This window comes from Nyctibius grandis, chromosome 1 (genome assembly GCF_013368605.1).
Source record: "Nyctibius grandis isolate bNycGra1 chromosome 1, bNycGra1.pri, whole genome shotgun sequence".
In the NCBI taxonomy this organism is placed as follows: domain Eukaryota; kingdom Metazoa; phylum Chordata; class Aves; order Nyctibiiformes; family Nyctibiidae; genus Nyctibius; species Nyctibius grandis.
This window is the reverse complement of record NC_090658.1, coordinates 24,181,027-24,194,865: the sequence shown is the minus strand read 5'-3', so window position 1 is coordinate 24,194,865 and position 13,839 is coordinate 24,181,027. Positions and strand designations below refer to the sequence as shown.

The 13,839-nt window shown below is 38.9% G+C and overlaps 1 protein-coding gene across 3 annotated transcripts in view; it reads right to left on the bottom strand.

Annotated features, from left to right (window-relative positions):
• LOC137670562 (spermatogenesis-associated protein 7 homolog) overlaps positions 1-13,839 on the bottom strand; it is a 53,333-nt gene that overhangs the window by 35,177 nt on the left and 4,317 nt on the right. For 2 of the 3 annotated variants that reach the window (XM_068413479.1, XM_068413471.1), the window contains exons 2-3: positions 5,103-5,177; positions 313-405 (exon numbers count right to left, since the gene is read on the bottom strand). In XM_068413479.1, the coding sequence (XP_068269580.1) occupies positions 313-405; positions 5,103-5,163 (154 nt within the window). In that variant the 5' untranslated portion in view covers positions 5,164-5,177. The remainder of the gene's footprint in view (positions 1-312; positions 406-5,102; positions 5,178-13,839) is intronic. The other variant, XM_068413488.1, reaches the window with a different exon arrangement.

Sequence of the window (13,839 nt, the reverse complement as noted above, 5' to 3'; positions counted from 1 at the left end):
CCCTTCCTAACATGAACTTGTAATTTTGTGGAATGGTTTGACTCTGTAGACTTTACACCTCCCAACAGTTAAGATTGCTTCTCCCAAGACAAGGTTACAGTTCCAATCAAGTATTCTACCTATCACCTCTTTTAGGGCACACCATGTTATGTCTCACTTTTAAATCCTCCTACAACTGTTAGTGACAGGGAGAAAGAGGAAAAAAAGCGGAAGTTCAGCAGCCAGCCAAAACTAAGGGCAACCAACATACCCTTGACTATGATTTCATCTTTCAGCTACATAGATGTTGTCATCATTAAAGACTGTACATACATTTGGCAGACATCAGTTTCTTGTAATGAGCAGCCATGTGATCTTGAATGATGTACTGGTTGGAGAGCTTGCAGGAAGGTCCAGGAGAAAAAGCTGCAAGAGGGAAAAATCTTAGTTCATTCAACAGGGCAAGCAATGTCTCAGGCAACAATGGCTCTGAAAACATTTTAATATTTATCCTCTCCTGCTTGCAATAAAATCAAGTCAATATTCATTCATTTATCTCAAAAAGTAAGGGTAACACAAAATGTAATACGAAAAAGTGGTAAATGATTTTTATTTTGCCTGTTTTTGAATACCTGAAAATTATGGCTTGCAATAAGTAATGCATAAGCCTTGGATATTATAGAACTCAGGAGAATAATAGAGGATCTCACTGTTTAATATCTGATATAGTAAAAAGCATTTACATTTTGAAAGACTTAATACTAGACAGTAGGACAAAGTACTGTAAAAAACTGCATATGAATATCTTACCTCTTGGTGATACCAGGCCTAACTCTAGCACGCTGTAGTGAGGAAAATGGACTGGGTACATGCACAGACAGAAATAGGGCCAGAAAAGGACCGAGAACATGAAACAGAAACATGTTACGCACAGACTGATCGTGACACTCCTCTGAATCTCTAACCCACAAGACTTCTCAGATTAGGAAGAATTTGTCTCTGTATCTGACATAAGTTCGTTAGCCCAGGAAAAAAGTCAAGAAGATGATAAGCATTTACTCATTTTAAATTTTAACCTGGTGGTGCAGCTGAGATAGATCATTGTCTTTCAACCTGTTTCTGAACAAAAATATTATTTCTGGATTCCTTCTCAAATCATCAGACAGGATTTGCAGATGGAAAGTTGCTAGCAAATAATATTAAAAAATAAACAGAATATTAGAGATCAGAAATCTAATGTGCCTTTCACTTTCCATCCACAGACACAGAACAGCCCTTACACTGAGACAATCAGCCCATCCAACCTATTCAGGTTTGGCTTTCTGACACAATGAAGTAAATGATTGTTTCATTGTCATGTCCCCAACGTACAATTTCAGTTAATGACTTAGTTTCAAAGTTTTAATTGTATTCTGAAAGAACAGGAGACGTTGGGTTGAGAGTCTGGGAATCAATCCTTCTAACCTCGGTTTGGCTGCTTTCTTGCTGTGTTGCTTTTTCTTGTCTAAATCTCTTGCCTACCAAGTGAGACAGTGCTACAAACTGTTTTTCACTGCCAAGGAGTTTGACTACATTCAATTTATTGTGTCATGTTTTGAACAAGAAACATAAGAAAGAGCGGGACAGAACACTTAATGCCATATCTGTTGCTTCATTTAGTATTATTTACTAATGTGCTCCTGCAAGCGACTAAAAGCCTGCCAGAAGGGCATTGGCACGAAGACCTGCTTTCAACAGCCTGTCCAGGAGCAGCATCACATTCCAACATGACTAGCCACAGAAAGGTGGTGTTACTTCAGCTTCAGGACCATCCATTCTGATTGTTCATCGAACACATAGGCACAGCCAGAGTGCTTACATCATGACACAAATAGGTGCAGAGACATCAACAGAAATAATGACTTTATGTTTGCTATAAAGCAATGGAGAACTTGGTGCAAAATTATGACTAAACTGCATTTATCTCTTGTCTCAATGAAATTTAGCATGAGTAGTACAGGTACCACAATGAAATCCAATGTTTGAAGCAGACAAATATAAAGCTCACAAAATTTCTAATCCAGATCATTTACCACGTGTCCAATTTCAATCAGGGAAACCACTCATGGGGTGTCAGTACGATACTAAAGAAAACAAACAGTTAACATCAGTACTATTCTGTTTCAAAGCTTTTATGTGCTTGAGATCAGTAGCTATTCACTTCCAAAACTTAAAAAACTTAATTTTTTTTCATGAATTTTGCCAATTGTGCTGTAACCTCCTGCTGGCAAAAGCAACTGGAACAAGCTCTTCAGTAATATCCAGCACCATCCCGAGCTGGTGTAAAAGGGGGCAGCTCTACTGAGTTCAGGGAATGGCAGTGCCCTAAATCACAGCAGCTAGAGGCTCTTGTCAGTAAGGAAAAGAAAATAGTATTTCAGGAAATGCCCCAAATCTTTCCCTGACTGGCAGTGACAGCCTGATTTCAATACATGCAGTGAAAAAAACAGCGTGACAGAAGAACAATGTGATAATCCAAACAATATCCGAGGATTAAAAAGGAATGGAAAATCCATTTATAAAAAGAACATTCTTCTCAAAATGAATTACTGCCCCGAATTTGAAATGCTGAAGATACTCAAGGCACTAGTAGTTTAATCTAATTTTTTGTCTTTCATAAAATCTAACTCTATCTTGAGTCCGGAAAACTACTAACATTGTGCAATAAGCAGCATTGTGGTTATTCCTATGTAAGGAAAAAAAAAGCCAATTCTTTTCTTTGCCAGAGACTTTCTGTTGAACTTTGGCAAGTCATTTTTTCTTTCTGTGGCTCAATCTCTCTGAAAAGAGGACATGAAAAAACACATCCATTTCTCAAAGAAGATTGTTTTAACGATAAAAACAATAAAATGGGGAGATTTAGTGGGTGCCCATCTAAGTACTTCCCACCCCTAGAGAGGGTGATCTTATTTGAGCTCACTGGAAAGTTCACACTTTTTAACAGATTTTTCTTTTGTTTTCTTTTACATCTTTGAATAACTTCAATTTGAGGGAAATGTTAAATAGAAATCTTCCAGGATTTTTAAGCAGCTCTGTTATGAGGCTGTCTTGGTGGGGTAAACACACGTCAGGTCAAATTGAAACAGCCCTTTTGTGTGCTGTAAAGACAAGCAGAGTTCTCAAGCTCCTGTTTGAACTGAATCAAACTTCTGTATTTTTTGCTGTCTTACATAGATCTCATTTACCTGCAACACTTAGCAAATTGCTTTATCCAAGTTTTCAACATTTCAGAGTTTCAGCATTTTCTATATATGAGCACAGATCCACCTACAGAAAGTTGCCTGCTTTTGAAAATCTTTCTAAACTCTGATACTACTGTACTTTCAAGACAATTACATCTTGCTTCTATATATGAGGAAAGATCTGCAGGAAACACAGATCCAAGAACGAGCAATAAAGAACAGTGACAACTCTCTCAAAGCTGACTCTTTTTATTTCCTATTTTGTAATGACTTTCCTGGTAATTTATTATAGTCCTGAATGTGTAGTTGTACGATGACTAATTTACCTAGTTTCCACTGATTGAATTGCAAGAGATTACTTCTGCAAATCATGTCTGGAGAATATATCATGTCCAGAGGTATAATGTCATACCATAAATCCAGTCGAAGCAGTATTAAAGTTTGACTGATACACAATGACAGTGATAAAACATGTCTTTTCCATGTATCTGAAAAACAAAAATATGCTTTTGAAAAACACAAGAGGTGACTTTGCTCCTCACCAGACTGCTAATTCAAAGCCACTACTTTTTGCCTCTTATAAGAGCAAAAGCATGTTTTCAAGAACGTCAACTATTTTACTCTTTAAAATACTAGTATAACTGCAGTGCTGCTATACTGCAAATAGTTTATAGCATTGCTAATTGCTAATTCCTACAAGTGGAAATTTCCCAATGTGGGGACACAGTTAGATGTACTTCTAATCAACAAATAAAAACAGTTCTGTGATACTTAAGCCTCAAAAGCTTGGAAATATCAAATTCTGATCTACCCTTCACATTACTGGCAAGTGGGAACCATCTCTGCAACATTCTTGGCTTTGCCTTTCGTAAACTGAAGTATCTACCTAGCATTGCAAGGAAAGAGCTTGTACCGTGAGCAGGAGTTCACAGTTATGGTCCTACATCTGTTTGTGTATCTGTCTACTTCCTTGTCTTGTATTTAGAGCCTAAATTTGAGGGGAGAGGGACCGCCTCTTTGCTTTGTGTTTCATGCTTGACAAGGTAGAACATTTGCCCATGGCTGTGGCCATAGCGCTTGCTTCAGTGCAGATAATATAGTAACCAATGAGACAATCTCTCAGCAGAGTGACCCAGTCAATGGCTGACAAATGTTTTGCAAATCCTCTTACTTTGGTTCAGCTGCATAGTTATCTCGAGCTGCTCCCCTTCTGGGTAAGTATTTCTGCTTATTTTCAGCTGCAGGAAGCACTGGCAGGCATCGAGCTTTGGCTTCTGCTTTGAGCATTTAACAGAAGTGTCTCTGCTTCTGTTCCCTTCAGAAAATACATACACCACTTTATACAGGAAACCAGTATGACAGACTGCTGAGGTGAGGACACAATAGATGTCCTCCTCTCAGTCCTTTGAGGCTCCTTTGAAAAGGTGGGAAGAGGAGGATGGTAGGATAATACTCTGTGGGCCCTGAAATGCAGCACTCCCTATGCGCAGAGAGTGAAATGCCTCCGACTGCAGCTGGGCTTCCTCAAGGGAGGGACAAAGGACAAAAATGGTGGGTGGTGGTGCTAGTGGTGGTGGTGTGTTTGCCAGCATCTAATCAAGAACTGAAACTATATGGATCTGGAGAAGGTATAGTGGAACAGCATTTCTGAGAAGGGAAGCTTCAGGCAGAACAGCTTTCTAGCAATTCTTCTACAGGTGCTTGGCAAAGATCCTGAACAGGAAAGCTGCTTGCCTGAATCAAGAATGAGAGATTTTTGTAATAGCAGATACTAGAAGCACTTACATACTTTATATTGTCTCAATAATAAAATATGTATTTTTAATAATCTCATAATATTCAAGCTGTTATTCTAAAATTGGAGCACATAGGCACCTCTCAAGTAATAATGTGAATACTTACAGCTACTTCTGAGACTCATATGTCCTCTGAAAGGTCCCATCATGGAGTACGTAGGCACCATGGCTATCTGGGACCCTTTGTAGGGAAGGAAAATGTATTGGTTACATACTGCAGAAGCATTAAGAAATACGATTATCTTTCTGCAGGTCCTATGGGGATTACAGAAGAGTCATTGCCTGGCCAGAATGCTACGCTGCAACTGACACAGGTATGAAAAGGCTGGCACTTTCGAGTTTACTTTCCCGCCAGATTACTTCTGTTTATTTTAATCCCTGTCAATTAGTAGGATGCTTTTGACCAGATACTCTTCAGAGAAAATTCCTCTTACACAGCATCTACAGGGCAATTTTCTGCAGGCCACAAAAATGAGCCATGGCTTTGCACAAATGTCACATATTTTGCAATCTGAAAGATCATCTCTGCTAAGCATAAAGCTTCAAGTCAAAAGAAGGAACGAGAAGGCACGAGAAGCTACTGTGCTGCTCGTGCCCAAGGGAAGCAGTGGGGAAAAAAGCACATTAAATATTTTCTAAAGATACTCTACGAAATAGTATGGGCTTACATCACAGAAGCGAGACCTAGAAAAGCCAGGCCCAATACAGCAAAGTAAGCAAACAAGCCCCCTCTCATTTCAAATTAAGGGCAAGCTGCAAGAACACAAACTCCAAATACACGGAATTCCACCCATTTTATGAAGGTATGTCCCACTGCTGACAGTTGAATTCACCTCAGGTGAGTTACAGGGTAAATTTTACTGTATGCCTTAACAGCTGAAGGGGCCAAGTCTCAATTTCAAAAGCCACTTAGGCTCACAGGAGTCAGACAGACACAGATTCACAGGAAATCCAGGAGATGTCAGTCCCTACCTGTCCAGTGGTATGGTTTTCAACACAATCATGTTCCTAACTACCACTAAGATCAAGGAGAAGCTGGTACCTTAATTTGCAAGTCTGATCATGGAGACTAAACTTCAGTCCTCATTTTTAACTTACTTTGAACTTAGTGAAATGATTTGTCTATATGCAAAAGTTCCAGCAACAATTTGAACTATAATTTAAATAGACTTTCTCCAGTTTCAAAACATTTTGGTTCAGCTTAAACCTATTCCTGGTTTACGTGAAGCAAGCCAGTCACCAATGCAATGTGCATACATAATCTTCTTCACCAGATAAATCGTATCACTTTAAACCCACGCTTAGAAGTCCATGCTTCTTAAGGAGATAAGCCAACTGGCATACAGGAGCCTAAAGCTCAGTAGTTTTATGCTCCAAAGGGCTGTCTACCAGCAGAAGCTGCTTAATTGTGAACTTACGTTTGCCTGATTCAATTTGTGAGTTGCAAAGGAAGCATCTCCTTAGAGATGATCCCAAATGTCAAAGGACATGCCAAGTGCCATCAGAACTACAAAGATCAATGCAATTCTTTCTTTGGTTTCAAGGCAACATTGTAATTTGGGGAAGAACCAGGAGTGTCTGACTCTTAAACAATGAAAACTTTACTTTTGTTCTTATACACATTTCAGGATAATTTTTGGCTTCAGAGGCATTGCTGCAACTTCACAAACCTTATGTTTATACAGCTATAACCAAAACCTAAGAAAAACTTAAGAAAATGATTATAGGTTTTGGATCTTGATTTGGTGACACCTGACAAAGAGTCTGTTTTTTCAGAGAGTGCATTCTCAACCAGCTCTGAAATTCAGGCCTCATCACTAGTAGCTTAGTTTTTGTCTGGGACAGCCTTCTTAAAGATAAAAGGATGCAGGTAACAAAGAGTATTATAACAGTGTTCTGAGAAAACAAAAGTTGGAAAGATTATTAGCAGTGCTCTTTTGGATCAAATTCTGCCACCTTAGACCACAGGCTTAAAATAAAAACACTATGAAATAAATGTGAGCTGAGTAAACGTTATTGTTTTTCCTCTGTGCTCATATTTCTAACTGTCATGGGTCCCTAAGTTAATAAAATCATCAAAAGGTCAGCTTTTTTTTTTGTCTTTTGAAATCATCCTCCTATAGTCACAACAGGATATGGACGAAGGAAGTTACTGCTCTCAAATCCAAGGTAACTCATCAAAACATTTATTTCTTAAATTTTATTTAGATATATTGCTTAAAGCATTTTGGTTCATGTTTTGAAACTAGTGGTACTTAATCATAGCTTCATATATACTGGCTAAAGACTTAAAAGCCAATTAGTTTAGCTACATCACACTGTATATTACTAATAATAATTTTGATTCTTTCATTTCTTTTGAAATATAATTTTTTTTCTGGCTAAATCTTTACTTCTTTTGTTTTTTTTTCTTTTTTATGTCAAAACATCTATGAAAGGCATGACAGATAGAAGGATACTATACTGAAAAGAGCTCTTAATCACGTGCAACTTTAGAACAGAGAGTAATTCTCTATCTTCTTGTGCCCAGTCCTACCATTTTAGCTCAACAATTACTCCGCTATGATTTGAAGTGGAAAAACATGAGTGGGAAACTGCTCTGAGTGAGGACAGATAAAAATGGAACAAGCATGTATCCAAAATTGTAATTTTTTGACCCAAATGCACTTAATTTAATACGTGCATGCTATGTGTAACACATGACGCAGGCACTACACAGTTGTTATGACTGAACACAGTCACAATAACGGCAGATCTTTAAGTACTAGTCCTTTACATGTGCATTTACAGCAATTAACTCGTGCAATAATGTTGCTGCTGTTGTTTGAACTCGGGTGACTTCCTGAAGTCTCAGTCAGATCATGGTCCCAGGCTCTGTACAAACAGTCAGTCACTCATTAACATACCCAAAGAGTTCACAATTGAAGTTTGCAAACCAGATAAATAGCAAGTGGCAAAAAAAGCAGCATTGTCTTCATTTCAGAGACTGAAAAAGATTAAGTGATTGGTTCATTGTAACAAGATCAAGAGAGTTAGTGGCACAGAAATGAAACTTGATTTTCTGCGTACCAGACCAGTGCCTAAACCTCAGGGCATCTATTTTCATCTTTATCTAAATACCTAATATGTGGGATTTTCTTTCTCATGAGAAGAAACACTGCCTAGGTTCCGTAGCCGCAACCATTTTTGACTTATGGAGCCCTAAAAGCTTCTAGGAACAGTGTGTTTCCCCACAGAAAGACACACAAAAAGGAAATTATTTTGGCAAGAGCTATCATGAAAACCGAGGAGATGATAGCATAAAACCTATTGTGTTCAAGTTATGATGATTCATTGTGGTGGTCCAATACCACACACGGAGCCAGAGCATATCCAAGGTGATGTCGCTAGCAATATACTCCAGTTAACTTCAAGATCAGGCCTTGAATGACGAACACCCTTTTCCAAAGCAGTGTCTGATAGTGAAACAAGGAAACTGTCTGATGGAGTTTCTGAATCCGAAGGGTACAGTCTCTTAAAAGTAGTAATTTGGCATTGTTCCTTACCATAAGCTTAAGTCCTGTTGCCTTTACACACAGACTTTGTAAAACCATAGGTTAGTACTATCACTAAAATAATTCAGCAGCTATGCAGATGCTATTATTTTTGCCTTTTCTTAGAATGAAAACAAGTAGTATACAGCCTTTGAAGGAATGGTGTTAATTTTTGTGAAGCTCTTCATTTGAGCCATAGCAAACAGAGAGAGAGCAGAGCTTCTGCCTCACCTCTGCTTAAACTCAGGTATAGTAACAGAAGCTGCTGTGTTTTGGGATAATTTCAGAAAAGAGGGATTTCCTAAATCTGTCATAATTTATGACCACCTCTGTTAAACCAGTATAAGACACAGTAGGGAGTCTATACCGCATACTCATTAGTTACCTATCCAACTATCTTTGCAGTCATTAGGTGAGGGAACAAGTCCTATTTCTATTTAGTTATGTGTTTTGTTGTCAACATAGTCTCTTCAGTATCTTTGTATTTTCTGCATTTCTATAATACTTGAATCTGTGTCACCACACAAACACTGCAGCAGTTACTTTCATTTGTGCCAAACGGCTTTAATTTCACTGGATTATAATAAAACAATTCAATCAGTAAGTGTTATACTTTGTACATCAATGCACAATTCTTTTAACAGGAGACCTAGGCTGTAAATTATATGGAAGAAAAATCAGGTGTTTCTTAGAGCAGACAGATAGATACTAAAATGCTTCACAGGGAATTGTTTCTATTGAATAGTCTCTTCAGTTTCTTTGTATTTTCTGCATTTGTATAATACCTGAATCTGTCTCCCGACACAAATGCTGAAGCCCCAGCACGCCTAAAAAGGTGACAGTAGAAGTACTGACTGGAAGTTAGAGAAGAAAGATGCTTTTTTACATTTTAGCTAATAATAATGCACAGATACAACATGACTTTGCTAATGGCATTCACAGAAGACATAAGAAAGCCTCTTTCGGAATATTTTGAATGACGTACAAGGAAACAGATTAAAGCATACAGCTAAGCAGTTGCTGCTGTGAGAGGATCATTCTCCAAAAACAAGGGGTTTGATTCTGTAGCTTTGTCCTTGCCGCCAGTAAGGCACTGAGCAGCATCAGCTCCCAGATTTGCAGGGCTTTGTGTGTTGCAAGATTTGGCTCTCAGTACAAGAGTTAGTGACAACTGCAATTTTTAAGAAGGTTTCAACATCAGTCTAGTCTCCTGTCCTATTATTCACTAGTGATCGCATATCTTGTTTCACATACTCATACTTAAGGATTTATCACTGCGTACTATAGCAGGTTAAAAATTATCCACATATTAGGCCATTCTCATTGATGGGAATTGTGGAGTTTAGCATAGTTCTGAAACAGAAACAGCTCTGATCATACATATAAAGCAATGGGATTTATGCTCGAAAATGTTCTCAGGGGTTTTCTATTGATAGAGTAAGTTTGGGTAAAAAGGAGTGGACCTTCATCCACAGGAATACAGAACTACAGTATCTGAGATATGCGTTTGGTACTCAGCACTCAGAATTGATTATTAGATATGCATTATTTGTCATCATCCTAAAATCCACATTAATTTCCTAGTGGACTGGAATCTCTCTGGGTCCATATGTGAATACCTGCAGAAGCCTGCGTCCCTCATCAGGCATCAGATATGGAAGCAGCATACGCAGGCTTAATCCAGAACATTAAAACAAACTGAACTTGAAGGAGTTGGTTTTTGTGCAGCACTTCAAGACTGGTTGAAAAGTTTTCAGGAAAACGGCATTTTTGGGGCATTTTTTGTAAGTTTGTCAAAATACAAATATTTCTCAGACAACAGGGTTTCGCTGAACTTCAAGCAAAACACCAGCAAGGAGCCCCACTGGCTCACCTGGTGGGCTGCGGGACAGTGCAGTCTCTCAGGACCCACAGCTCCAAAGCAGTCCCACTGTATGGCCTCCCGTCTGTCGGCCACTCCAACACCTGCTATTTCCACCCCTGCTCGGTTTGCAGAAGTAGCAGGGCCATCCTCTCTCTCTTGTGAACCTGAAAGCTATGTGTCACATTTGGCCTTCCAGTTGAGCAGCAGGAAACCTGAGACCTTTGAGAACTCAGCTTATGCCCAGGCTCTGAGTCTTGAAGCCCCGGAAGACCCTCCTCTGGGCTTCTCAGGACTCACTCTGGTATGAATAGCTAGAAAACATGGAAGCCCTGGGAGTTGGGAACCTACGAGACAGATCCTCTAGATTCAATGAATTTTAAAAAAATTAATTTAACGGCATGAGTAGAGGGGTTCTAATACGACATCATTTATTTTCCTTAATTTTGGACCTTCCTGCAGAACAGGAGTTCTGCCACCTGACTGCCTCTACTAAAGCCTACCATACTTGTATTGGGTGAACACTCTGATGTTTGCACTTTGTGGTACTTAATTATCTGATATCTTAAACTGCGTGATTAACTATTAAGAGCTGGAGGCAAATTAAGCAACTGTCAGTTATATAAGCAACACCCTAGAGAGCCCCTATGAAGATATGTATGAAGCCATACCCAGGCCATCCTCCCACTGATCAGCAGGATCCAATTTTAGCAGTGTACTTGTCAGCTGCAAGGCCCCTCAGCAGAGCAAAGAAACTCTTTTTCAAATGCCTTTCCTGTCACTGGGTGGTATCCACTTGTAGCTACAAAGAAAACATGGAGAAGCACGGAGAGACAGATGAAAGGAAGAAAGATCAGGGCAGTCCTTCATCAAATCCCTTTGATGTAAAAGGGAAATGCTATAGTTTGGGTATCTGTACAGGCAGAAAAATAAGAACTGAAGACAAATAATAAGAAAACCGTGAAAGCATGTGGAAAAATTATGACTCTGCTCTTTATTCTTTTTCATTAACAGAACAGAACATGGTTTAACTAGTAATATATTTTAGAAAGTTGTCTTTCTTTTTATGAGAGCTCAGACATTTTCACTCACTTCTGCATGTCATTTCTAGGTAGCTGCATACAGATCAATTATTTCTTCTCATCCAGGAAAGATTCATAATTTCCTAGTAACACTTCCAAGATTCTTAAACAAACAGAAAGAGCATCATAATTGTATCAGCCCTTTTATCCCAATTAAATAGCTGAGGGTTGCTCAAGTACTGATTAGCCTATACTCTTGCCCTGCAGGGTAAAGAATCACTCTTATTGGGCTTTTCATGGGCCAGAACTCATCTGCAAATTGTTATCCTTTACACAGTATCCAAATGAGAGAACTTCTTAACAGCAAGGAGTCTATTCATTAATATATAAACTCTAGTTGATGAAGAACAAATGACTTGATTGCCTGAGAAAGTAACTGAGCTACCTCTCAAGTACGCAGCCATGCTGTGGTAGCTCATGGATTTCAGTGGGCAACACAGTCAAGTAGTTATTTCAATAAAGGCAAGAACACTTTTCTTAGTTTCTAAAATAAGCACATTGTAAGTGAAGCACTTTAGATTGCATTTATCAACAAGAAATATGGCCCCATCCTGGGCAGGTAAAAGCAAGATATAAATAAATTTATGCTGTCTCTGCTGATGGATACGAACCTGCTGCTGGCACATCTGTTATTTTAGACTCCTTTGAAAATTCAAGCCCTAAAAACACCTCCATCCCCATGTCCCTTCCAAACTCCTATTTCTCTTCTTCTCAGCAGGGAGAAGGCTGACTTTCACAGGATGGGTGCAATACAGTCTCTCCCTTCTCCCAGTGCCTAAAAGTCTCCTCAGATATGGTCTATGGCTTGGAAGTATCCTTTTCTCTACTGACTGGGAGGTTTGTGGCAGCATCCAGCCAAGGATGTGCAGCCTACTCCACCAGCGTGCTCTGCTCTCCTCCAGAGCAAGCAAATGCTTTCTCTTTATTCCCTGTGAAGAGGGTCCAGTGCTGTGGCAGTGGAAATTTCCTTGAGCTTCAAATTGCTATGAAGGGTTCTGCTGCCTTGGCTCTGCAGCAATGCTCTATCTACCAGACTGGAAATGACTTTAGGAATATATTTATAATTAGTGCATAACTTAGAGCATCAAGACCACAATGTGTACCTTTTTTCCCTTCCAACCTGTCTTGTCTAGTCAAACCAGAAGTTTAAAGTTTCTCAGGGCAATAGTTGTTCTTCACTCTATGCAGACATGTGCCTCACAAAATGAGTCTTGATCTGTCACGTTTAAACACTAACACAGCACAATCAGCAAGTCATGAGAAATAATCTAAGTACAAATATACACTGAAACATGAGATGGGTGCTGTTAGAAAACTCTGAGGTTTATGTGTCCACCACACTGGTTAGCCAAAGACTGAAGGCCACTGTTCCCCAAAGGGCTGAGAAAGGAAAAAAAAGGAGGAGGGAGAGTATTAGGGGAAAGTATTGTATTCTTGCTCTGTTTTTATACTTTCCCAGGCATTTACTCATGGCCAGTATTGGAGACATATTTGACTGGATGGACTTCTAGTCAGATGCAGGGCAGCACTGGTAAAGAGTTTTGCCACTTTACAGCCTTCTTTACTTATAAATTATAAAATATATTATACACATTATATGTAAGTTATAAATTAGAAAAAGCTATTCAGACTCAGTTTCTTCTGTCAGTATAGCTTGGCTGATAACTCCTCTTTGTTGTTTTGAGCGAGATAAAGCCACAGGCTGCATCAGGGCCACTGACCTACACCCAGAAGAAACCAATCTCTACCAGTCTTGCATGTTTTATTTCCTGTTTGCTGTTTGCAGTCTCTAAAGGCTGAAACTGGAACTACCGCCTAGGGAAAAAAGAAAAAAAGACTGAGCAAATGCACTCTTTAACAGGCCTCCATACAACATATTCTGTTAATTTTATCCTAGTGTCTAGATGTCAAGGAATGGCAGGACATGTGTGAACTATATTCATTTAAAAATAACAATGTACCTTAAAAAAAATTTAAATCAAAAGTATGAAAAAGAGCATAGAAAAGAATATTTAACCAGAGCAGCTGGTAATTGCTGTCTCTTCTCCCTTGAGTTTTAGATATTTTTTCCTCTGCTCAACTGGGTTTCCTCTGCTCATGCATGTGCTTTGACTTTTTCTACACGACAGGACACTGGTGTGTTATTGCCTGACACAGCAAGAAATTTTGAAGCCAACTTCTGTTCTATATAGTCAAGAATTACTGAATTTCCCCCTTTTTGTCAGGTATAACGCATTGTCAGATATAACGCGTGTTCAGTACAGTTGTTGGAATGACAATATTACATGAATGAATTACATGAATAAGTCTATCATTTATTTTGTTAGGACTTTGACAAGAAAATAATTTCCTTCCATTAAATTGTCA